This window comes from Protomyctophum bolini, assembly GCF_963924005.1.
Source record: "Protomyctophum bolini genome assembly, chromosome: 22".
Lineage (NCBI taxonomy): Eukaryota > Metazoa > Chordata > Actinopteri > Myctophiformes > Myctophidae > Protomyctophum > Protomyctophum bolini.
Genome location: NC_137883.1, coordinates 12,798,768 through 12,825,787, shown reverse-complemented (window position 1 = coordinate 12,825,787; position 27,020 = coordinate 12,798,768). Strand labels below are relative to the sequence as shown.

The window sequence follows — 27,020 nt, the reverse complement described above, 5'->3', positions numbered from 1 at the left end:
GTGGTGCGAGTGTGTTTGTGTGTGTGTGTGGTAGTGTGAGTGTGTTTGTGTGTGTGTGTGGTGGTGTGAGTGTGTTTGTGTGTGTGTGTGTGTGTGTGTGGTAGTGTGAGTGTGTTTGTGTGTGCGTGGTAGTGTGAGTGTGTTTGTGTGTGTGTGTGTGGTGGTGCGAGTGTGTTTGTGTGTGTGGTGTGAGTGTGTGTGGTAGTGTGAGTGCTGTTGTATCTGGTTAGTGTCAGACTCAAGACAAGAGCCAACTCTTATGGCACTGGTCCTCAGCGTGGGGGACCCCAAGGGGTCCTTGAAGGTGTTCCCTTTGGTCTCTCCAGGTCCTTGAAGGTGTTCCCTTTGGTCTCTCCAGCCAAATGATTGATAGTTTGGAACCAAATAGACCCCAATGTATACTGTTGGCGCGCGGCAGAGACGCGCGCACGTCTCTGCGTGTATTGTCTCCCGGGCAGAACTAGCGGTACTCTAGTCTGTTTACTGTTGCACATCTCTGAGACGAGACTGAACACACACACACACACACACACACACACACAGCCAGAAGCACATTGGACCACCCCCCCAGCGTGTTTATGTGTGTTGGTTGAGTCACTGTGTGTGATTTGTATTTAACAGGCAGAGTTGCTGCATTAAGGCTTCGGAGACATTTCCTTTGGTGAAGGATGATGTAAACACCAGCCATGTGTCATCCTGTATCATGCCTGTATAGTATTGCTGTCGGGCAGACAGAAACCCCTTATCTCTATATAAGAATAATATCTAATTGGCCTCCGACCCCCATCCGAAAATGGGGGAAGCAAAGATTTGAGTTAAAAACGTTCACTCTGGAAGAATATATATTCAAATATTTGCACCACATTTTCAAATGTTATAAAAAAATAGCAGATATACAATATATAGATATACAGTACATTGATACCAAGAAATTGTATATACTTGATCATACTACAACTGTGACACACAAATTCATCAAAAGTAGCAGATCCACAAACTGGAAGCGTGGCACAAAGCATCGCGTTTGTGTGCTTGTAGATCTGCTATTTCTTTTCATTTATATCCTGAAAAGTGACAGTTTTAGACATATGAGGTTTCCACCCGACAGACTATAGATTATCTTGTGTCTTTCTCTGCACATTTTCTCATCGTAAAACTGTTTTTTACGATGAGTAAATCATCAGTTTCCCGGAGGATTTTTAAGTGATCTGCAACTTGAACCACAGCCCTTTTTAATTTGCCATTTGACGTGTTTATTTTTCCAAAGGATTCTGTTGCTATTGGGTATGCTAAATGAGGTTTTCAAATCAGCCTCATGGTGGCGCTATAACATGCCTCTTTACCTCTTGGCCTATAATTCTTGATTCAGGTCATTAATAACATTCTAATTCAACTTTTCCCTGGATTCCTTGCATTCATGTACCAAAAAGAAAAACTAAACTGAAGATGAAATTACAAATGCAAAATTGACTAAAATTTAAAAACGAACCGAGATTCAAAAGCTATAATAACATTGCTCTGAATGTCTGTGTGTGTATAGCTGTCATGAAATTGCCATGGTTCTGTGGGCAGACGTCTCTGTGGGTGTGTGTGTGTGTGTGTGTGCGTGCGTGCGTGCGTGCGGCGGGGGGGCAGTCATTGCGTTGGCATGGTGCACGGGGCTGCAGACAGACAGCTGCATGCAGATCAGATGATGAGTCACTGTCTGGCTTATTGACTGCTTGGTCCCTGCTGTTTTTAGGGCTGCTCTCTCTCTCTCTCTCTCTCTCTCCCTCTCTCTCTCCCCCTCTCTCTCTCTCTCTCTCTCTCTCTCTCTCTCTCTCTCTCTCTCTCTCTCTCTCTCTCTCTCTCTCTCTCTCTCTCTCTCCGCCTGCAGCCCGGGGCTAATTGGCTACTGTCTGTCTTGTCTAATCGACCATAACTGACTCCATGTCGGTTTACCTGTAAGCAACGCTTGTCTGTCCTTGTCTGTATTTAGTACATCAGTGGTCTCCCAAATTGATGTATTTGGGCCGTGGACCCAAAATGTTTTGCGCCAAAGACCCCCAGAAGAGGTGATTTGTGTATAAATAAATAATTATTATTTAACATATTCCAAACCTTTTCGATATTTCGCGAAAAACATGATCACAAATGGCAGATGTACAAGCTCATAGATCTTCTATTTTCGAATAGCCAACATATAAATGGATAAAGTGGGTTAAAACGAGTGTGATGCTGTATTAACAAACTTTGAGTATGTTTTTACACTAAAACGTATAAAATTGGGGTGGTTGTATTTTTGTCTCCGTGCTCTTGTGTTGAGACATTTTAGTGTGCGTCTCGCCCAGACACAGGATCGGACATGGATTTCCACCTGATGCTGCTCACGATAGAAGCTAGAGGAACGATAGAAGAGGAAAGTTCCATATAGTGCTGCGTTAAAGTCTCATAAACGGGTGTACTTCTTCCCCCGTCTCGCCCCCGTCTCGTCTCGGTGTGCCTGTCACGTAAGCAGCGCAGCGGGCTGTCTCTCACCACGGGCAGCAGGTGCACTGGGGTCCTAATGGCTGGCTGTGTGTCCAGACAGGCAGCAATTAGGGCAGCCCTGCTGCGTCCTCCTGGCCTTTCCAGCGCCCAGTCAGTCGCAAGAGCAAAGCGTGGCACTTCAATTAGTTGCCAGACAGCACCGCCCCCCGACCCCCCGTGTTTGTTTTCTAGCTACTGGTGTTTCCTCATGCTCGCCGGCAGCACATTTACCCTGGAGGGTATTTTATTCTAAAGACTGGGACTGTCACCATTTTTACATAATCGTCATAATCGCAATTATTTGAGATACTCACAATTATTTTGTCAATCGTTTCCATACATTAAAAAAGATGAAATAGCAGATCTACAAACTTACAACGCATCACTTCATGACGCGTTGTAAGCTTATTGATCAGCTATTTTCTCTATTATTATAATTTGTATGTCAGAAATTCATTTTTATATTTACCAGGCAAACAAAAATGTATTCTGCATTCATATGTTCCAATGTTCAACGCCAAAAGCACAATTAAATCGTTAATCGTAATTATTTGTGTGACAATCAGTCGACATTTGTAATCGTGACAGCCCTACAAAAGACTGACTATAACCAACTCAAAATGTGCTGGCTACTGGCTATTGGCTTTTAGACTGAAGGGCTTTACCTACTGTAGAGTCAAATGAATTCATTCAGCATGGTTGGAAGAAAAAAAACACTAGACGGCTAACTGGTGAATTGATTGTTGAACTATGAGGAGACATGGTCTAGTGTTGACCCATCATTGTCTTTGCCAGAAACACAGACAGACAGAGTGACTGCAATGCTGTAGCTTTTGTTTGGGCAGCAAACACTGCCTATAGGGCCTATTGTAGGTGTCTGCTTCCATGTGTATGTGTGTGTATGTGTGTGTGTCTGTGTGTGTCTGTGTGTGTGTGTGTGTGTGTGTGTGTGTGTGTGTGTGTGCGACTGTGCGTGCCGTAATAAGGGGGCCAGGCTGTGTGCAGTGCTCTACAAAAGTGGAGTGATTATGAAATGGTCATGGTGCCATAATGCAGGTCAGACAATGACCTATTTAATTCCTCCCAAAAGGCAAGCCAGACAGTGACTGCAGCGGAGTGGAGCTCTCTCTCTCTCTCTCTCTCTCTCTCTCTCTCTCTCTTATGGATTCCTCCCTGTCTTCCTCTATCTCCACAATTCCCTCTCTTTCTCTCTCTCTGCTGTGTGTGTTTTGGTCTGTGGTGCGAGACGTCTCTAGAGAGTTGGACCATGGTGTTTCTTAGAGGTCTGTCTCCCGGGGCTCTTACACAACCTGCCTGCCTGTCTCCATTCTCTGTCTGCTTTATCTAGACATTTTATCTATCCCGTCAGGGGGCGGTTGGGTTTGGGGGCCCGATGACCGTCTTTTTTTATTTTTTTTATCCCTGCCCGATACCGAAGGGGAATATTCTTAATATTTCCAAAATGATTATCCTATATATTAAAAGTTCCTTACGGGAGGACGAACCTCTGGTGTCACGCTCATGTCATGTCACCACGTCGCCGTGCTCATGCCACCATGACTCAGCCATAACCAGATAATATCAGGAGTTCCCAATGCAGCTATAAATATGGTGTGAAAACTCATGTCAAAACTGTCTGTGTGTGGGGGTGTGTGTGTGTGTGTGTGTGTGTGTGTGTGTGTGTGTGCGCGCGTGGTGCGGGCTGTCTGGCTCATAAAAGATAGGTATCACCCAGGATTGGGTAAATTACTGATTACCCGATCGAGTCATTTGGAGTGAAAATCGACCGATTTTAATCAGTGGCTATCTATCAATGTCTCTCTCTCTCTCTCTCTCTGTGTGACAGAGCCCAGCCAGCAGCAGGGCCAGTCGCTACTAACTAAGCTGTTGGTTTAATGATGCCAGCTCCTGCTTTACAGGGATTTACATGTCTCTGTCCCTAAGCCTACACACACGCGCGCGCGCGCGTGTGCACACACACACACACACACACACACACACACACACACACACACACACACACACACACACGTGTGGATGCACACACAAGCATGGTTCATTTGTTTGACACACATCCTTCAGCAATCATCACACAGGGGACTGTGTGTGTGTGTGTGTGTGTGTGTGTGGCGAAAGAGAGAGCATGTGAACAAATAGCATGTGTGTGTCAGAATGATGATGCCCATGCACTGATGTGAATGGGTATTCATGCCTTCCTGTCTCATTTTCCAAGTACATGCTTGACATGTCTACACACACACACACACACGCACACACACACACACACACACACACACACACACACACACACACACACACACACACACACACACACACACACACACACACACACACACTGTTGCAGCCTACCGCATAATATTATATAATGATATTCTTTTTTTCTTTGAACCTATACATTGGCTATTTGAAAAGCTCCAATCTACAAGGTCTATAGTAGACCGTCACCTTATTTCTTAAAAACAAAAAAACAGCACAGATCTTGTATGGGGGTCCCTAGAACCAAATACTTTTATATATGGTTAGTGTTAATGTGGGGGACCTTCACAAAACGTTTGAGAACCCTTGCTTTATGACGCACACGCACGCATGCAGCCACGCACGCACACACACACACACACACACACACACACACACACACACACACACACACACACACACACGGTCTGCCTGCAATGTTTATGCAAATTGTGAAAGTCAGACAAGGGGGGAGGATCATCGCAGTTAATGATGAGTGTCTAGTCATAGGCGTGTGCGACGGTGTCTGGCTGCGGAGGAGACAGCAGTGTCTGTGATGTCATGAGCATGCAACACAACACAACACAGCACAGCACAACACAGCACAGCACAACACAACGCAGCGCAACGCAACGCAGCGCAACGCAACGCAGCGCAGCCCAAATTTGTGCATGTACAACTTCCTGGTCTCAACTGCGCATGTTTCTTTCCTTCCATGGAGCAACATGGCGTCGCCCATATGGCCTTCGCGTCTCGTCCTCTTTAGACAGTCCTTGGTTTGGAGAAGGAAGTACAGAGTAAAGGTGTTTGCCCAGTGGTGCATTTTGCAGACCGATGGACAGACACAAAATTTGCTCCGAATATCGGAGCAAATTTTGTGTCTGTCCATCAGTCTGCAGGAAGTACAGAGTATAGAGATGAATGGAAGAGTTTGAGGAGACTCTGTCTGGGTTCCTCAAGGTAGACCGTGAACCCTGACTTAATCTCATCCCTTTGACACGCACGCACACACGCACGCATGCGCTCGTGCGCACACACACACACACACACACACACGTCTAACTATCCTATTTGCATGTGACCTGAATTCCCATGTGGCATTTTTTTCTTGTGCTTCAGCTAATCTCATTAAGCTGTGTCAGAGTAGCCCCGCCTGGCTCCCACACCCCCGTTCTCTCTCTGTCTCTGTCTCCCCGTCTTATTCATGTAGAGCTCTCTCTCTCTCTCTCTCTCTGTCTCCCCGTCTTATTCCGTTCAGAGCTTGTTAAAGGGCTTTGTTTCTCCAGCCGTTCCCCTGCTTCCACGATCGCCCATCCTACGCCTGCGGGGTGATCTTTCTGGAAGAGCATCCGTGTGCGTGTGCGTGTGTGTGTGTGTGTGTGTGTGTGTGTGGTGTGTGTCCGTCCATCCACCTGTCTGTTAAAACGTAGAAATAACCACATTGAGGTTGTGTGAATCGGCCTACAAGTTTCCATTGACATCTGTGTCTGTCCGGACGCATGTAGTATATCGTCAGCTGCCGGGCAGAACCCTCTTATCACCATAGTTTAACTTTTGGAGGTTTTTCGTACATTTTCACCCTATACTTGATCATACTACAGGCATGAAGTGGTGCGTTTTGAGCTTGTAGATCTGTTACTTTTGCTATTTTTTATGTGAATCCTTAAAACTCATTTTGGACGGGAACCCCTTTTGGGGGTTTTTGCCTTTTCAAGACGGGAACGGCGACAATATACAATTATATTTGATGACTTGTTACTTCTTTCAAAACTTGACTCACGGCGGTTACACAACAGCGTGGGTACACAAACAACAGCAGGGGGGAGCCTTTATCTTTGTTGGACCATGCGTGGGCGATTCACGCGGCCTGGTGATTTACTGTATCTCTTTGAAGATCTTTCTGTGCGCTTTGCTTTTTTTTGTTTTGTTTTGTTTTGACAATACTGCTGCATCAGGCTGCCTCACAGTCATCGGTCTCCACTGAGTTCCAGTGTCTCGTGTTGTGTATATGCTGCGTGTGTCTCAGTGTGCTGGGTTGATATGCGGGAAATCAAAGGACAATCCTAGCCACTTTTTAGTGAAATGTTGCTATGATGTCCTTTTGCTTTCCCGCATATCGACTGATAACAGTGGGGGTTCCATCAGAATCTGTTGATGTTTTCGGGCAGGCACAGGCGGGAGTACACAGAGAAGCCAGCACGCTGATAGACAAGCAGTACACACAAGTCTCAGTTCAGACCAATACCACATTATTTAACCAGCTCTATATTGTTGCTGTCGAGATGAAATGTATTATCTGCTAATTTTAACAGTTTGGGGTTTGTTTTGTTTTTTCCATAAATGAACGCCCTACTTGATCATACTACAGTATCACACAAAAGTATCAAAAGTGGTGGATCTGTTCGTGCCACGTTTTGATCTAGATCTGCTACTTTGGCATCCTGAAATGTACCAGTTTTGTATATGTATACAGCTGAGCTGTTCTCATACTGTAGGTACAGTACATACACTTCCATGTCGTGTATGAGTGGGACATGCTCATATCATGCCAGGAAGCTTTGGGCCTACATATAGAGACATTTGCGATGTTTTCTTTTTGCCGTTGATTTATTATGATTGTCTTTTGTAGCTTCGCCAAGAGCTCTTTCCGACTAAATCTGTTTGGATAAACTCACTTTAATCGTTTGACTTGACTGAACATGTCAGGTCCCCATCAACCCCACCTCTCTCTCTCTCTCTCCCTCTGTACAATTAAATGGGAATAAAGACATTAGTAAACGGAGCTGTGTTACATTGCAACATAGAGAAAAATATCTTACAAAACCATAAGAATTGTGCCGTTTCTGTCAGAAATAGGAGAGGTTAGCTTAGGATAAAAAAATACCAGTATTACAGTGTTTTGCATTCACTTGGTATGAAACCTTTGGGACGAATGGCAGCACATTGCTCGTCCGGGATGTCTCTCTCTCTCTCTCTCTCTCTGGAAAAAAGAAGAAAAGCATTGGAAATAAATAAATAATAATAATAAATTATCTTTATTGTCCCGGAGGATATTCGTCTTCACAGTCAAGTTCAACACCCACATCAAGAACAACACACAGCACATAACACCGAGACAATACTGGATACGTGTTACTCAAAAGCAGGACACAAGGTGTTTTAATGAGTCCTTGTACCCCTTTGCCCCCCACCAGGCCCAGGACCTGAACGTGATCGAGGAGGTGATCCGCATGATGCTGGAGATCATCAACTCCTGCCTGTCCAACTCGCTGCACCACAACCCCAACCTGGTGTACGCGCTGCTCTACAAGAGGGAGCTGTTTGAGCAGTTCAGGACGCACCCCTCCTTCCAGGACATCATGCAGAACCTGGACACGGTCAGAACACGGTCCACTGAACCCTCATAGGAATGTTTTCGTCTGTGTTGTTGTGTGCACGTGTGTCCCGCTATATCAGTGGTTTTCAACCATTTTCATATCGAGGCCCATTATTTATTCAGCATTTTTGAGCCGCCGACCACCATGACATTTAGCCTCTCAGACCCAAAATGTACGGATATTTAGTAAATGTGTGGACATTGTGTTATAATTTAGCTATCGAAAAATAGCAGATCTAAAAGCTCGTAGCACGCTCGCCCCAAAATACTCTCGGTCCAAGTCAAATTCGCCGACCTTGGAGAGTTCGCCACCAGGTATTCCTAAACCTCTGCAGGCAAACCTATCCTTATTCCTAAATGTAACCTTAATAAAACTATGCCTAAACGTATCCTTATTCCTAGCCTGAAAGGGACCTTTTCTGGGAATAGAGGGTCCGAAAAAACTAGCGCTGAAAACCTCCCCTCCCCTCCCCCTGCTCCACCCCCCAGTAGAACGCAGCGGAGAACACTGACTTCACCAAATTTGGAGTGATGCCCCTCTGCGCTCTTATTGGTTAGCGAAATACAAGGTTTCTCTCCCCTCCTATGCCTCTTTTCCTGCTTCGCTCGCCCAGGCTTTTTTTATTTATTTATTTTCTTAACAAAAGAAAGCGAGTGTGTTTAGGGAGAGCGTTCCGGTTACTGTATGATGCATACGTTTATGGCACGTTGTCCTGCTCCTGTGACACACCGGACCTGCCTTGGTTTGGCTGAGACGCGGCCATAGACTACCTTGGTTTGGCTGAGGCGCGGCCATAGACTACCTTGGTTTGGCTGAGGCGCGGCCATAGACTACCTTGGTTTGGCTGAGGCGCGGCCATAGACTACCTTGGTTTGGCTGAGCCTCGGCCATAGACTACCTTGGTTTGGCTGAGGCGCGGCCATAGACTACCTTGGTTTGGCTGAGGCGCGGCCATAGACTACCTTTCTGTCAAATGTATAGTTGTGTTGCTGCTGTCGCAGTCAGAGAGTCTTTACTATTTTTGCACTTCCCCAGAAGCTCCAACTCAACGACAGACCAAAGCGAGTGGATGTGAGTCGTTGGCATGCGGTGGAAAAGCAAAGCGTCGCTGCTTTCCGGGGGGGGGGGGGAGGCTTTCAGAGCGTAGCCTAAGGGGGAGCTTTAACTGATGCACGCTACGCTACATCGTTGGCTTCCCACATACCTGGATAACAGAAGAGCCTATGGCAGAGCACGCACACATGCACATACACACACACACACACACACACACACACACACACACACACACACATTTACACTTCTGTATAGGGTATACAGAAGCGAACTAGTTACCTCTCCTCCCTGTCTCTAGGGCGTTCTTTAAGACTCTAGAAGTCACACGGCTGTGATTGACCCCCCCTCCCCTCCTATAAGACATAAGGATACACTCTGAATGAATATTTGACACGGGGCCTCGGGACACTGAGGGGCTGATGGATTCATCAAGTGGTACTTAAGCTGTCAGAGCTGCAGTGTGGCGGTACAGCATGTTTCACACAGTAGGCTCTCAAAGCGTTTCGTGCCAAGGAGAACCCCCTCCAATCTGGACCCCTGTCTGAAAAGGTTTTGTGCCACTGGACCTCCAGAAGAGAAGAGTTGTGTTATTTAAAAAAAATAATTATTCAACATTTTCCAATTATTTTTTGAAAAATAAAATAAACTAGAAAGGTCGCAATTTTGAAAAATTGCAGAGTGTGGTTGCCGCGGCGGCTTGCATGTATACCCCTCCCGCTGATCTCGCCGGCCTGCTACGGTTTCGAGTCACGCCTCAGGTCGCGTGTAAGTCATTCTGAGGGGATTCGACCCCCGAAATTCATGTTTTCCCGACAGACGGTTACATATATCGCGTTTGCGGCGCCCCCTGTGGATGAAATTGGAATTGCTTTGGGAACTCGGTCGAACGAACCACCCCGGACGTGCGATTCAAATTTCGGATGGATTGGACGTTCCGTGCGTGATTTATGGCGTTTTGCGTGATATAGGCCCCTCCTACTAACTTCGGACGACGGTTACGGCCGAACGACACGCACTACCGAAATTCTGAAGTCGTTTTTTTAATCGGGTGGGTCCAGAGGTCACGTGTGCCGATTTCTGTGACATTTGGACAAAATCTGTAGTGGGAAAAGCAAAAAGTGTGTTTTGGACAAGATTCAAAATGGCGGAAAATCCATCATGGCGGAAAAGGGCGTGGCCTATATGGGGAGATGCGTCATGACCCAAGGAATCCAGGGGGAAAATAATTTTGATTTTCCGAGCTACGGTGCAAGAGTTATGAGGCGAAAGGTGAAGTGGGCTGTTATAGCGCCACCATGAGGCCGACCTAAAAAAATATATTTTTAATTAATTTTAGTGATAATTAGGAAATATCCCTGAAAGTTTTGTAACTATAGTGCTTACAGTCTCAGAGGGAAAAATACTTGAATGTGTTATTTTGCATTTCCCCATTCATGTCAATGGGGAAATTTAATTCACTAATAAATTCATATCAAATAAAATATACAACATTTCTCTTAGCAAAGTACAAGCACACGATTCCCGATTTTTCCGGTCAATTTGACATATGGCTCAAGTGCGTACAGTCAAAACTTCTTGTTGTTGTAGGGCGGCAAACTTTGTCTTACTCCAGTAGTGGAATAATAACTAGAAAGGCAGTTCCTGTAGAAACTGCGTGGGCTCGCATAAATTGCAATGTATAAAGTTTTTGCCGTGTCAAGTTTGAAACTCGGGGACCGGAGTAATAGTGTTCCCATTGGTGGTCTAAGTCCATAATCAAAATTTCGGGACTGTAGCATATTGTAAACAAAAGTAGAAAATGTATTAAAGCTGAAGTAAAAGTTTTAAAAAGTATGAACATTTGGAAAAACTATAGTTTAAGCATAAATAACTGCATAAAGCGGAATAAAGTATGTGGAAGTTGTAGAAGTGTTTTTAAAAGTTTTTCTTTAAAGTAAAAAAAAAAAAAAACTATTAAAAAAATTCAAGTTTATTCTTTTTAAGTAAAAAAAAAAAAAAAAGTTTAAGTTTTTTCTTAAGTAAAAAAAAAAAAAAAAGTTGAAGTTTTTTCTTAATAAGTAATTTTTTTTAGTTTTCATTTTTTTAATTTTTTTCAATTTTTTTCAATTTTTTTCAATTTTTTTCAATTTTTTTCAATTTTTTTCAATTTTTTTCAATTTTTTTCAATTTTTTTCAATTTTTTTCAATTTTTTTCAATTTTTAATTAAAAAAAAAAAAAATCAAAAAAAAAAAAAAAAATGTTTTCATTTTTTTGCGTGCGTGTGTGCGTGCGTGCGTGCGTGCGTACGTGCGTGCGTGCGTGCGTGCGCTTGCGAGAGCTGTGTAAAGGCCAGCCAATAGGAAGACAGTGTGTGTGCGTGCGTGCTCTTGCGAGAGCTGTGTAAAGGCCAGCCAATAGGAAGATAGGGTGTGTGTGTGCGTGCGTGCGAAGACAGGGTGTGTGTGTGTGTGTGTGCGTGCGTGCGCTTGCGAGAGCTGTGTAAAGGCCAGCCAATAGGAAGACAGGGTGTGTGTGTGCGTGCGTGCGTGCGTGCGAAGACAGGGTGTGTGTGTGCGTGCGTGCGTGCGTGCACTTGCATGTGTCTAGCCTAATTGCACAAATAGCAGACCTACAAGCTCACAAGGTATCGCAGAGCAACTCATTGAGATCTTGTAACTTTAATGTCAAGCCCTGTAATTAAGCCCTTATATGTCTCAGCTGTGGAAGTAAAAAGAGTTCTACTACTTGCCAGCACTATGACTGGGAGATTTCAATGGTCCTGGATGGAGGAAACTATGCCCCGAACAAATTGCTCTATCGCAAAAAGTAAAAGTCGAATGCAAATATTTTTTTCGCTGTGAGTGGCCTGAGATATTGAGGTACACCATGTGCGATTGTGGTGTTGGTACGATTGAAAATGTGGTTATAAGAGCGAGTTAAGAATTGTCAGCGCGATAATTTCCTCGTAAGAATTATACAATGGAGGTCAATGAGCAGATTGACTGTTTTTGTGTCACTTAAAAGGCCGTAGTTCACATTCTGTATGTCTCTGTGCTTTGGTGGTCACATTGTGTGAAAGAGGACATGTGTGGCTACAAAATGACAAAAGAACATGCGTGTAAAATGAATACTTTGGCCGGGACGACAATTTGTTTGGTAAATTTTCAAGGAAAGAATTTCAGTCTCCACACTCTAGTCAAAGAAGGCCCGCACTCTAAAATGGCACTAATTACACGAAACGGCCTGCGATTGAACTGCGATTTCGGAAAAAACGTTTAACGTATTCGAATACGGTTTGAACCGTCCAGAGTCCAGAGTCGTGTGAGCGTTCTAAAGTTTAAATCACGTTTCTACGACAAAGTATGCCAGAGTAATGAGGCTGCAAAAGTGAGGTTGATTTAGAGATAAATCCCATACAAAGTCAATGGCAGGAAAAAACTATAAATAAAGTTAAATATTTTAAAAAGTATAAACTTTTTCAAAACAACTTTTTCACCAATGAAAGTTCAAAGATAGATGAACATTATAAAGTTTGAATGAAGTTTCAAAGTGAAAGTATGACGGAGTAATAAGAGCTCAAAAAAGTTAACTGTGAAAAATGGGACCTTTCTTCCATCGACTCTCATTATAAAGGATGTTAAAAAAAAGTTAAAAAGTTAAAAAGTATAAAAAGTATAAAACTTTGTAAAAATAAAAATACAAGCACCCATCACTGCAAAGAGCTGAACAGTTTGAAGTTTGAACTAAATTTCTAGCATAAAGTATGTGGAAGTAGTAGGGTGTCAAAAAAAAGGGTGGAATAAATAAATAAACAATAAATATAGGCTGGCAATAACTAGTGTGTGCTCGCTGTAGCGAGCCCACAATAAAGTGTTACAATTACAAGAGTCTGGTTGCCTCTCCAGAGGCAACCACACTAACTAGAAAGGTCGCAATTGTGAAAAATTGCAGAGTGTGGTTGCCGCGGCGGCTTACATATATACCCCTCCCGCTGATATCGCCGGCCTGCTACAGTTTCGAGTCACGTCTCAGGTCGCGTGTAAGTAATTCGGAGGGGATTCGACCCCCGAAATTCATGTTTTCCCGACAGACGGTTACATTTTTCGCGTTTGCGGCGCCCCCTGTGGATGAAAATGGAAATGCTTTCGGAACTCGGTCGAACGAACCACCCCGGACATGCGATTCAAATGTTGGAGGGATTGGACATTCCGTTCGTGATTTATGGCGTTTTTCGTGATATAGGCCCCTCCTACTGACTTCAGACGACGGTTACGGCCGAACGATACGTACTACCGAAATTCTGAAGTCGGTTTTGTAATTGGGTGGGTCCAGAGATCACGTGTGCCGATTTCTGTGACATTTGGACAAAATCTGTAGTGGGGAAAGCAAAAAGTGTGTTTTGGACAAAATTCAAAATGGCGGAAAATCCATCATGGCGGAAAAGGGCGTGGCCTATATGGGGAGATGCGTCATGACCCAAGGAATCCAGGGGGAAAATAATTTTGATTTTCCGAGCTACGGTGCAAGAGTTATGAGCCGAAAGGTGAAGTGGGCTGTTATAGCGCCACCATGAGGCCGACCTAATTTTTTTTTTTTTTTATTAATTTTAGTGATAATTAGGAAATATCCCTGAAAGTTTTGTAACTATAGTGCTTACAGTCTCAGAGGGAAAAATACTTGAATGTGTTTTTTTGCATTTCCCCATTCATGTCAATGGGGAAATTTAATTCACTAATAAATTCATATCAAATAAAATATACAACATTTCTCTTAGCAAAGTACAAGCACACGATTCCCGATTTTTCCGGTCAATTTGACATATGGCTCAAGTGCGTACAGTCAAAACTTCTTGTTGTTGTAGGGCGGCAAACTTTGTCTTACTCCAGTAGTGGAGAGAATAATAAAGTGTTACAATTACAAGAGTCTGGTTGCCCTGTACTAAAAATAAAAAAATAGCAGACGTACACTGTGAGCTTGTAAATCTGCTATTTTTGAATAGCCAACATATGAATGGATAAAGTGGTCAAAATGATTGATGCTATATGTTAAGTCATTTTGCTAACTGTGTGTGTGTGTGTGTGTGTGTGTGTGTGTGTGTGTGTGTGTGTGTGTGTGTGTGTGTGTGTAATAATTCCTACGAAGACAATCGATAGTTGCAGCCCTGTTCTGAATGGATTAATCAGTTAGATTAATTAATCAATACAGATATTTGCATGTTATTTTCATTGGCTGAGCGAGCCACAGATGTATTTATCCGCCTGGTTGGCTGATCTGGCTACAGATCAAATCAGCAACTGGGGTTCTGTAATGTCATTGGATGTTTGTTCTCTTGCGTGTCCCCTCAGGTGATTGGCTTCTTCAGCCACCGTCTGGAGCAGGCAGGAAGTGACCTGTCGGTGGAGAGGGTTCAGGAGGTCATCATGAAAGGAGCCCAAGCACTGCCCAAAGACAGACTGAAGGTAAACAGTGGTGGGAACTGGGAACTATCAGTGGTGGGGAAAATACTAAAACGTTTTCCTTAAGTAAAAGTATCAATACTGCAATGTCGAACAAGTAAAAGTCTGGAATTCAAAATGTACTTGAGTAAAAGTACAAAAGTATTGGCATCAAAATATACTTAAAGTACCAAAAGTAGAAAGTACTCAATATGCATAATGTCTCTTTTCAAGTTGTCAAATGTATCTTTTGAAAATAGCAGATCTACAAGCTCACAGTGCATCGCATCGCGACCTAGCTGTTTGTTTTTTAATAATGCTGCACGCTTGCACCTTTGTTGGATAAGCATAAGATAAAGTTGAATAAGACTAGGCAAAAGGTGCCCAGAACAGTATACCTGTCCGCCATCTGCAGGCCCCCAAAACCTACCCAATTTCGTACCAGTGAGTTTAAAATGCGAAAACAGAAGCGCAACACGAGGATAAAGGAAATGTCCAATTTGCTCATTCACAACTACTACTACTTTGGTGTTGAAACTTTTGAATTTCTCTAACTATAAACTATAAACACTCAAATATAATTTATGAAAAGGCTACTACAGATATGTCTGTCTATGTGGGTCTATCTGACGACTCGAGGTACCATTTTTGAGTGGGCAAAACTTTACATATACTAAATTGTTTATAGGGTCAATATAATAATAATAATAAAAAAAATGAATTGCATTTTTATAGCGCTTTTCCAAGTGCTCAAAGCGCTTTACAATGGTTAATTCATTCATACATTGGGAGGTGAAGCGGCGAACAGACCAGGTCGCCACCAATGGTGGCGAGCTCACACCAACCGACTCATTGGAGGCAATGTAGGGTTCAGTGTCTTGCCCGAGGACACTTCGACATGTGGACAGGAGGAGCCGGGATTCGAACCGCCGACCCAGGGATCATTGGACGACCTGCTCTACCTCCTGAGCCACAGCCGCCCTACGATAAGTAAAATAATATAGCCTTGCATAAGTATCTTTTTATATATTTTCTAAAAAGAATACAAACAGCCAATAGCATATTACAACCTTGAACCTAAGGCAACTAAAACAACTGGTTGTCTGCTGTAGTAAATAAGGCAGTGTGTTTAAATCTGTATGTGGATGTCACGTCTCCAATCTAACTTGTTGTTAAACTACAGTAATAAACTCACCAATACTAAGTAAAGTATTTACACACTGTAGTTGACCCCATTGAGTGTAGAGGCATGCTTTTCACTCCGAGAATCTTTCTTGAATGAACCGCACCTACGACGGCAGAACTGTACAGTAGGCCTATATGATGATATGAAAACGAATCAACCATGAATGCATTAGTACTTAAGTTGGAGAACTACCAACACCAGAGCTCACTACACAGCTGCATGTCTGCTGTAGAGAAAAATACAAAAATAACTTATATAAAAATATCATTGATATACCCTGTCAAATAGTGTTTTCATAATCAAATATTTGACTATTCTGTGAATGCCCACACATGCATGTACGCACACACACACACACACACACGCGCAGACACACACACACACACACACACACACACACACACACACCCCTATGCTGTGGTGGACCAAGTACTCAACCAATGTCTCAGTGGAAGAGTAAGGAGACCACCTCCATGCACGGCAGACGTGCTAGATATAACATGTTCGTCTCGTACACCAGCCTTTTCTCATCTCAGAGGAGGAAAGTCTGCTAACACCCTAATGCAGTAAATGTCTGAAACAGTGGTTCTCAAGACGGGCCGCTTCGCCTTGCATCCTGGAGCTTGTGGATCTGCCACTTTTGAGATGCAGAGATGAGAGGTGTCCGCCCCTACAACAGCGACAATATATACCGTAGAATAGAGCGAGGGAGACGGAGAGAGAGCCACTGGCACACGAGCCCTGTGATCCTCATTAGCATTAACGCTAGGGTCTTCAGTGTGTGCTCCATTCGTGCCCACATGTTCACACGTAAAGGACATTTCAAGGAGATGGGGACGGGAGACGTGGGGGACGGGAGACGTGCGTCGGGACGCTTTGTCACCAGGCTGCGCACAGTGACCTGGGAGGGGGGCATAAATCTGCCAGCGTGCCTCGTTACACCGATAGCCACCCCTCCTGGCGGGACGGCGCGCCGGCTCGACGTCCGGGCGCTCCGTCCATTAATCAGTGGGCTCTCTCTCCCTCCGCTCCTCTCCCCTGCTCTCTTTATTTAATTGCCTGTTTCAGCACGTGGTTCATGTTTTATACGTGGCGGCTGGCTGTAAGGCGTCTGTCTCCGCTAATTTATGCTCTCGTCGTACGATTGTGTGCACGCATGCATGCACTTGTGTGTGTGTGTGTGTGTGTGTGTGTGTATGTGTGTAGCAGATCTACATGCTTCTGGACAAGACGTTATACTCCGTTTCTAAAACGTCAAAGTATGAATTAGGCTTAAATGCGTTGGGTAATACATCACGTCCATATTATGGATTGAACATGAGCTTTTGCATTGGCTATTTTCGGCGGAGAGATTTTATTGGGTGAAGGGGAAAAAGGAGCGCACCAAGGTCAACTAAGACAACTAAGTATATCGTCTCTGTCATGTGGAAACCGCTCATGTTCAAAACAGTTTGGACATAAGAGGACATAACAGGATTCAAATTCGAAAGCATCAGAAGTGTGACGACGCTGTGGGCATTATTGGGTACAGGTTCAATGGTCGTACTTGGACGTACTCAGACATACACACACAGTCACTCATCGGTTTGGCACCCCTCAAAAACTTATGTTGCTATATATATATAGCTAAAATCTAAAATGACTTTTTAATGGGTGAAGGCTATGGTGGGACGATTCAATTACCTCCCTATTCGATATGCTCTTGATACCTAGGGTGCCGAGTCTATTTATATTGCGATTAAACAATTCTTGCGATTCAATATTATTATTTTTGTTCCTTTTCTTTTAAATACTAGAACATTTTAAAGGATCTACAACGATCTGCAACTGTATTTTATTTAATGTCATATTGTTTATGTCCCTCAAATGTATTTCTAATGGTTTGAGCCTAAATCTCTGATATAACCAGTCCATGTCATTTCTGTCTGGCTTCTTCTAACACAGTTTTAGCTGCAGTACCACAATGTCCTGATGTGGTGTGGGCGCTGTGTATTTTCTCTGCCACACCCTCATCCCAGCTACCCCCTCCCACATATTTGACTTATTATAATAATGCCCACCCACCTCCCACAGTCTCCAAAGAGAAATGCTCATTTGGAACTGAAGAGGGGGAGGGATTATACAAAGTCGACCACTGTACATATAATCGCAAATACGATAAGAAAGCCTGATTGAATTTGGGTATTTGTGGGGATAGAAGACCTCTAGGGGAGCCCAAAAAAACACAAAACAATGGGAAAAGTTGAATTTCATGTTGTAGGTCCTTTAAAACAATTATATACCTTTTAAACAATATAAACCATGACAAGTTGAATCATACACTTCAATGCATCAGTCAGTCTTTCTGACATGAATCTTTCTTTGTAATCTTAGCATTAAAAATCCCGATATTTGAGTGAATCGATTTTTCTCCCACCCCTAGTGAAGGCAGTAGTGAGAGAACGGGTCTACACAAAGTGTCTATCAGACACAATTGACTTTACCAGTATTAATAGCCATAATTGCCGTTGCCAGTAGTGTCGTCGCAAAAGTGAAAGCGCGGCTGATATATGGTCCAAACCTTTTAATACAGTGTATAGGCGGGGCTGCACACCCAGCAGCACACACGCATCGACCCAGCACAGCGCCAGATAATAAGCGTGCTTCTTTATTGTCTGGGAGGGCCAGGTGGTCACGTGGGTGGTCTCACCTCGGTAGTCGTATGGCATATGGCCCCCGAGTCCCCCCCCCCCCCCCCCCGTAGGGCTGCTGTCTGTGTCTGAGTCATGCTGATTGTCTGGCTGCAGTCGACTCCGTAATGGGCTGCCTCGAGCACTCATTTATTCTTCATGGGACGACGCGCTATGTCACACTTTTTACATTTCAAGGACCACCATAACTCTTGAGTGTACAAATGTTTTTTTTTTACACAACTTCTTAAAATGTTTTTTATTATTGTGTTTTTAATGTATGTAATTTCTTAGATTTTAATTTATTCATGAAATTCTTTAGATAAATGTTTTTATGACATTGTCTATTTCATGTATTTATTTATTTATTTGTTTATTTATTTGTTTGTAAAATCCTTTGGAATAATCTAAAAATATTATATATACGTATAGCTAGGGTTGGGATATTTCCGCAACGATACCCTCCTAGCAGTCCGATTCCTTAACGGTTCTCATTTAACGATTCCTATAGGGCTCTCTGAAGCCCAACACACACCGGGTCGCAGCGATGCGGCAACGCCTGGAAAATAGAACAGTGGCTTATCGGAGCGTCAGGCGAATGTATGAATGAATCTTTATTTTCGCCTTGTCGTCAAGAATACCCATCCCTTAGGGATCGTAAGACACCAAAAGAAACTGGACCGTGGTTCATATTATTACTGCACTAAAATGTAGCACTTGCCCTAGCCTCGACGACCTTGCTGCAGGCTTATTTATGCAAATGCTAAAAATGTAATTTAGATAGCATGTTCTGTAGACAGAATATAGTGTTTATAGTTTCAATGTACTGATTCTTTTTAACTGTTAGACTGATGTCACCGGGACGACCAGTCCATGTTCTTTACACTGGTTATCCAGCTCGTTATAAAGGTCAGGGGTCAGGCTGCGGGATGACACCTGTTCCCAAGCGGCAGCTTTAAGCACCTTTACCTTTTCCACTGAGATGGAATTACATCACCTCCTATTAACCCATTCAGACCTGAGGCCCATTCTACCAATGCCTCCTAAATCAGTGGGGGTTTTTTGCTTCGAAAATGATTCAACACTTCAAAAACGTTCTTGTATATCTGCCATTTTTGAGAACTACACTGTTCTAAATCCAAAGAGTTTAATGAAAAACCTATGTTACTAACTTATATATATATATATAGATATAGCTAAAATGAAAAAATGACACCGATTATGGCTCGGTATTGCCTACAACCTCACAATCGTTGCGCGTCACGATACAGAGGCCACGATACGACATGTATCGTGCTACGGGTGGATTTTGAATTATGACCGTGTGTCTCTGTCTCCCTTCTCTCTCTCTCTCTCTCTCTGTGCGTGTGTGTGTCTCGTTTAGAAGTTCCCGGAGTTGAAGTTCAAGTACGTGGAGGAGGACCAGCCAGAGGACTTCTTCATCCCCTATGTGTGGTCCCTGGTCTTCAACTCGGGAGTGGGTCTCCACTGGAGCCCGCAGGGCATCCAGCTCTTCAGCATGGACTCCTCCTCCTGATGGGGATGTCCAAATCCATTTAGGTGTGTGTGTGTGTGTGTGTGTGTGTGTGTGTGTGTGTGTGTGTGTGTGTGTGTGTACACGCACGTGTGTGAGAGAGCCAAGGTCTGGCTGATAACGGACATTATTTGAGTTTTTGGATGAGATTATTACCCCAAATTTTAGCCACTTTAAACCTGGCGTCCCTATTTTTTACGAAAGAAAAGTAATAGCGTAGATTAATAGATAGCATAATAGATTTTCTTTTTGTGTAATAAGGCCTTTTCTTTTCTTTTTTTTACACAAAATATTGGTCAAAACATTGTTAATCGGTGGACTAGGAATCTCCGAAATCAGGGTCAGCATCGGACCCAAAGATCTGGCATCAGTCGGGCTCTACTGTGTGTGTGTGTGTGTGTGTGTGTGTGTGTGTGTGTGTGTGTGTGTGTGCGCACGCGTGTGTGTTTGTGTGTGCTGCGTGCGTGTGTGGGCGCATATGCATCTGTACATAAACGTACATTAACCATCCTCTGTGCACGCTGCTTTGAAAGTGCCTCAACCTTGTACAGTTTGCTGATTATTATTATTATTATTATTGTTTTTTTATGAAATAATTCAGCACAACCTCTTAACATTTTCTCCCTCCCTCTTCCCCCCGTATCAGCAGAACTCAGAACTGTGATCTTTTCCACACTGGTGGAGGCTCCAGTCTAGCCCGTCAAAACCGCGGTCGTTTGCAAAGTTGAGCGTGTGGTGCGAAGGCCCCTGGGCAGATCACAGTCAGATGTTCTTGGGGCTCATGTGATTATCAACATCTTTTTTTTAAATAGTGAAAAAAGCCGGTATATAAGATCAAAACAGTCTAGATGTGTGATGCGTTGTGAGCTTATAGATTGGCTATTTTCACAAATTTGTCAGTTCGACAAAGTATATGGGATTTAAGTTGTTAAACTATGATCTAAGTGCTGGAATCCGTTAGCTTTGGGTGAACTGGTCGTTCACAGCTACTGGATTACTGTTATTAATACTGGATCTATTTCATGGACGGCTTCTGTAATATTGCAAGTTTTTTAGGTACTGTGAGTTAACTTCACATATAAGCCCCTATTCCTTTTTTTGGTTTTGTTTAAAATGCGTTTTTGTCTTGAACTGGAGTTAAAAAAAAAACAGGTCAAAGAGAAAAGTACCAGATTTTATGAGATGCGAGTGTTCTGTTAATTCAATTGACGGGACAAATAGCGGCTTTAATTGCATACCTGTTAAATCATTGATCAATGTATGTTTGTTTGATCAGTTCATGCGACTTTTTTGGCCTACTTGATTGACCTTTGAACTGCGTTTTCACTATGGGGCAAGGATGCGTACTTAAATGAGGAGGAAACCAATTGTCCTGTTGTGTACGGTCATGTTTGTCTGCTTAGGTAGCCACTTTACTTGCATGTATAACTGGAGACTTTTTCTATGAAATTATTTATTTTGATGTATGTTTTGTTTTGTTTGTTTTTTGGTAGTCCCCCTGCCCCTCCCCTCCCCACCAGAACTTTCAGTTTAACAGCAGAGACTTTACAGATTGTTATTATTAATATTCTACACAGACTCTTCCTTCAACGTGTAAGATGGCTTTCTGTTATTCTGTGCAATATCACATTGTGATCTTTGAATATAGGGGTCAACAAATAAAATATCGGTTTCAATAACCACTTTGTCACATTTCCATTTATGTGCATAATCTATCAGATGAGTTCAGGAAACGTTTGTGGGCCTACTTTTTTTTTTTTACAGATGGCTCCGGATGCTGGTCATCTGTCATCGTTCTGACTCCTAACGTGTTGTAGGCTGACGAAGTCGCAGCAGTTTAACTTTTTTTTTTAAAACAAGGCAGGCGTGTTGAGTCTGACATCACACTGCTTGGCATGGAGCACGCGCTTGTCTCGCTGACACCTCGCTTGGGTGGGCACATAGCTTCTAGTTTAGAAGTTTAGCTTCTTTTATTTTTTTTATCCTGAAAAGTCATTTTTGGACATGAGCTTTCTATCCAACACGCACCTCTTATTGTATACTTTATGTGCCCTAGTTTCGCCATGCTATACCCCTTATTCCTAAACTTTTATTTACTATTTTGAAAACATTTTAAAATTGTTCAACTAGCCGATCTACATCGACATGTTGTGAGCTTGTAGATTGTCTATTTGAACTATTAAAAAAAAATCCAAATGGTGAAAAAGGCAAAGACATTTAGGGATAAGGGGTATAGATAAGGGTTAAAGGGTAGGGTATGTATAACACTGGTGAAAATACGGCCCCATGTTACTATATATCTGTGTTTTGGTTTTTTTTTGTCGTTGCTTTTTACCCACTTTTATTCTTTGTTATGCCAGTTTGCTGTCACTGCTGTTGTATCCTGCTGACTCGCCTGCCAGTGAGGAGCCCCCACCGGGAGGACGTACTGTATCTCCCAGTGTTCAACTGCTCCTGACACCTGAGCACATCAATCGTCTTCTTAGCAGTTATTCTACCGATTACTCTTTCGGTTAATCAAATAACATTTTCTTTTTGTATAATTGTTTTATGTATCAACAAAACGTGAACAAATTGGAATAGATTTGTTTATAGTCTGACTTTCCGTATAAGCCCTATTTCATCGTCCTTTGTCGGACAATGGTGTAAACGGGACAACGTGTTGCGGTCTCATTGTGAGCTCGTATAGATCGGCTATTATCGTTATTTTTGAAAAGCTATATTTTTATTTAAATTGCTTCTTCCATTATTTAACCCATAAATGAAAGTGTATATTGAATATGACTATTACATATATATTTCCTGTTATGATAATAGCTGTAGGCAGGACAGTCAGCGAGCATAAATGGAGGCAGGAAAGCACTTAGAGACTCCCGTCGCTGGTACAAAGGGACCCTCTGTGTCTGTGTGTGGAGCTCCCATTTCCCTGAGAGAATTCCGTGCCTCTCGTCTCCATTGTATTGATTTTTCGTGGCTGAAATTTTGCCATTCTCAAGGACAATATAATTGATGCAATTTCATATAAAGAATGGCCCATTTTCAGCTCAGGGTCATTGGTAGGTTATGGAAAGGCTGCGTGAACAAAGAGTGTGTGTGTGTGTGTGTGTGTGTGTGTGTCCACCTACCTTCATAGAATAGCAGTGCCAGATGGTTGATCTATTCTTTGTTCCTTTATGCATACTGTAGACATTCATACTGTAGTGTAGACCAGGGTTTCTCAAAGTGGGTGCCTCAGAATACTTTCATACTTGGAATTCATCATGACTAAAATTAATCATATTTGAACTGTGGACCCCCCCAATTCCACTCGGCACAATCTGAGTGGAATAGTAAGAGAGTGGCGAACTCTCTTACTATTAAGACTACTAAAGACTGTTAAGTCTACTAGCGTTGACTCCCATTGTGTCAATGGAATGCGGAAGTGCTCATTCTATCTCAATGGGATAGTTCCAGTGTCGCCACTCTTACTATTCCTCTCCAATATGCAGGCTTTCCCCGTGTGTATGCGGATGTGTATGGGGATTTTGAGTGATGAAAAACGCACGATTCCATAGTTAGCTGTGACCTTCGGTCACACCTGTGTGAAGTGAATGCGGAAGTGCTCATTCTATCTCAATGGGATAGTTCCAGTGTCGCCACTCTTACTATTCCTCTGCAATATGCAGGCTTTCCCCATGTGTATGGGGATTTTGAGTGATGAAAAACGCACGATTCCATAGTTACCTGTGTGAAGTGAGCAGCGCTCTTATCACTAGTATAAATCATCATCATACATTATCTCATGAACAGCTGAATTTATGTGATTGTTTAGCCGATTTGCTCGTCTATATATGACGTCATTTCTGCTTTCATTGTCAATGGCAAATATAAGACGTGTGTGGACAAAAGCTGTATAGGAGGTGCTAGTGCCCCTCAAAAAAAGGAATTGGAGGAGTTGATGCATTTCATATTGTTTGACTCCACCACAGATAAATATTGGTAAAAGACACCAAGACCATGAAGATGACCTGGAACCAACTGGAGAGAACTGGCGTAAGTAGCCTATAGGCTATACGTAAGTAATGATCTATTATTTTTTTATTTGGAGGTATTAAAAACCTCTTAATATTTCAGTTAAATGATGTATTAACTCATCTATTCTGGGGGTACCCAGGCTTTTATTTCTGCACCATCCACCATTTGCAAATGGTGGATGCTGGCAAATACTGCGGCATGGTCAAGCTGGACCTCCAAAAGGCTTGACACAGTGAACCACTCCATACTGGTTAACAAGCTAAAAGCAATTGGTTTTGTTGCACATCAGTGAGCTGGATGCAATCCTACCTGGAGGGGAGAGAACAGATTGTGGAGGTGAACGGAACACTGTCCCCCCTCCCAGTGAGCTGTGGTGTTCCACAAGGAAGCATAGGGCCTTTACTGTTCCTAATATATGTAAACGACATGACATCAGCTTGTGACTGCAACTTGTTCCTGTTCGCAGATGACTCAGCACTGCTGGTCTCGGACAGGAACAAACTGCAGGTTGAAAAGGCTCTGAACTCGGTAGAATCTGCACCTGGCTCGCTGATAACAAACTATCTTACACCTGGGAAAAACTGAATGCATTCTCTTTGGATCAAATAGTAATCTCAGCAAGGCAGATGGCTTCTTGGTTAGAGTGGGTGACAATATTATCACACGAAAAGATGAAATTACCTATAGGTTCCATCCTGGAGGCTAATCCTTCCGGTGATAAAATGGCCACCAACGTAATCAAAAAAGTCAACCAAAGAACAAGATCCCTTTACAGCAGTGGTTCCCTAAACTGGTGCGTGCACCCCTTGAGGTGCGCGAACGCCTTCTAGGGGGTGCGCGACATGAAAAAGCTAATGGTGGTGCTATGTTATTTTAAATATGTTGTGCCTATGCTGCATATATATGCCATATTCAGGTTCATATATATGTGGATAAATTGGAAATATATGTCTATATAGCGTATGCAATTTATATTTCCATGTGGGGGGTGCGTCAGCTACTACTTGGCCTCACCCCCAAACCCACCTCACCCCTGCCCACTTTGACAGGCTGGAATGGCTTAGGGTCGACGACAGAGTACAGCATCTTGCAATGGGTCTGGACTCTGGTCCACATGATTCGATACACCACCAAGATACCCATGTATCTGTCTAAATACTTCCTTGGCTGTATAGAAGTGTCTATTTGTACGTCTCTAAATGTTTTGATGATTTGAACAAGGTGGACCCTCTTGTAAACAAGTGTAATGCTTTATTGGGTCGTCCACTCACAGTTAACAGTCTTTGTATTGAGTTGTGCTTGAAATGTACTGTAATTCTGCAAACTGTTAATACATATTTCAATCAATCAATCAAAACAATTGTTGAGCAGTCTAATAATGTTGGCTTGTCATATTAGCATGCAGGCTATGCATTGTACAAGTAAACTGCGGCACATTTCCCTTCTGCAAACTTTTTTTGGCCTTACTCTGCCCCCCCCCCCCAGCAACACAATGAACCAAATTATTCTCGAATGAGGGTCCACAGTGCCAAATACAGATCAATTTGGGGGTTATCATGAAAATGTTTGAGAACCACAGCCTAGCCGCTGCAACGGATTCATTTTGTCTGATATTGAGCCAGATTAGTGATAGGCTGATAGCTTCTTCTTTTTTTTTTATCCCACGATTTTGTAACCCATTTTTCACCCCTGTGTCAATCATCTAATGTGATCCTGGGCTCTACACACCCTCCACCAACCTAGTCCCCATATATGGGGGACATGGGGAGAGCAACGGACTACCAACTGTACCACCGTGGCCCCTGATTAGTGATAGCTTGTTCTATTCAATTCCATTCAATTCAAAGGAGCTTTACTGGCATGAGAAAACATGCGTTTACATTGCCAAAGAAAGTGTCAAAATATAATAAGAACTATAACTGTTGAAAATGGGGAAAGTATACGGCTGCAACAGTTTGTAAACAGCTAGTCACATTGCAGTCACTTTGGGACCAATCTGAGAACCTATTATTAAATAGTAGCCTAGGCCTATATATATATATTTTTTAAACCCTCTACTGTACTGTAACTGCAACTGTACTGGCACACCCGAAATCACCAGTTAATATAATGTGCGTGTGTGTTAGGTTGCGCAAAATGCAAAAAACAAAAATGCAAAATTGCGCACAGGTGGTGCAAAACAACCATGCTGTTTTCGTGCTCAGACCACACACACACACACACACACACACACACACACACATAGCTCCGTATAAGGGAGTGGTTGCACCACTCAAACTCAGATTGAAAATGTGTTTAAAGGTAGCAACTCTGTTTACATGCAGTAGGTCTAGGTAGGCTACTGTACTTGGTAGCCTACTACAGATAGTAGCCAGCCTATAATAGTCCTTAGGGTGGTTGTATTCCACTGGCTAACCGTTTGTCGCAAACACACAGCAACCAATCTTGCTGCTGTGTGTTTGCACATTGTATTGGAGTTTTTTGCAAGAGTTGATCAACACCGTTAGGCCGGCAGAACGCGCTGCAATTGCAATGGCTGTTGCAGCATGCATGCATTGGCTGTTGCATGCATGGTGGTGGCGGCACGGTGCTGCTCGCGGCGCCAGTGGGGAGTCCTGTAACAATGGAGCTGAGCTATTGACTGGCGGACCAGAGGAGCACATGCACATCTCTTCTCCCCATTATCATTACCATCACCCCATCCCCTCTGCCGTCTGCCCCGCGGCGACACACTGGAGCCCACATTAACATATACGCCTCCCATAACCTACTGTCTGTCTTCTATCTAGACGTGTCTAGTATAGAGCCTGAGAGAGAGAGAGAGAGAGAGAGAGAGCAGAGAGAACACAATTGGGCCAGAGGCATTCCTCGCCTATATATCTCCTGTCCCGTTCACTTTGTTTTGACATAATTGACTGAAATGCGATATTGCTATATAGGCCTATATGGATTGTGTCAGCCATATAGCTATTTTTTTATTGGCTGTAAGTAATTTCAAGGGAATG

At 43.1% G+C, this 27,020-nt stretch overlaps 1 protein-coding gene across 3 annotated transcripts in view; it reads left to right on the top strand.

Moving 5' to 3' along the window:
* Positions 1 to 21,680, top strand: part of dym (dymeclin) — a 56,004-nt gene extending 34,324 nt beyond the window's left edge. The window contains exons 15-18 of one of the 3 annotated variants that reach the window (XM_080756818.1): positions 7,959 to 8,141; positions 14,523 to 14,636; positions 19,852 to 20,027; positions 20,651 to 21,680. In XM_080756818.1, the coding sequence (XP_080612944.1) occupies positions 7,959 to 8,141; positions 14,523 to 14,636; positions 19,852 to 20,004 (450 nt within the window). In that variant the 3' untranslated portion in view covers positions 20,005 to 20,027; positions 20,651 to 21,680. Of the gene's footprint in view, positions 1 to 7,958; positions 8,142 to 14,522; positions 14,637 to 19,851 lie in introns of all 3 variants that reach the window. The other 2 variants (XM_080756817.1, XM_080756816.1) reach the window with 2 other exon arrangements.
* The last annotated feature ends 5,340 nt before the right edge of the window (positions 21,681 to 27,020 follow it).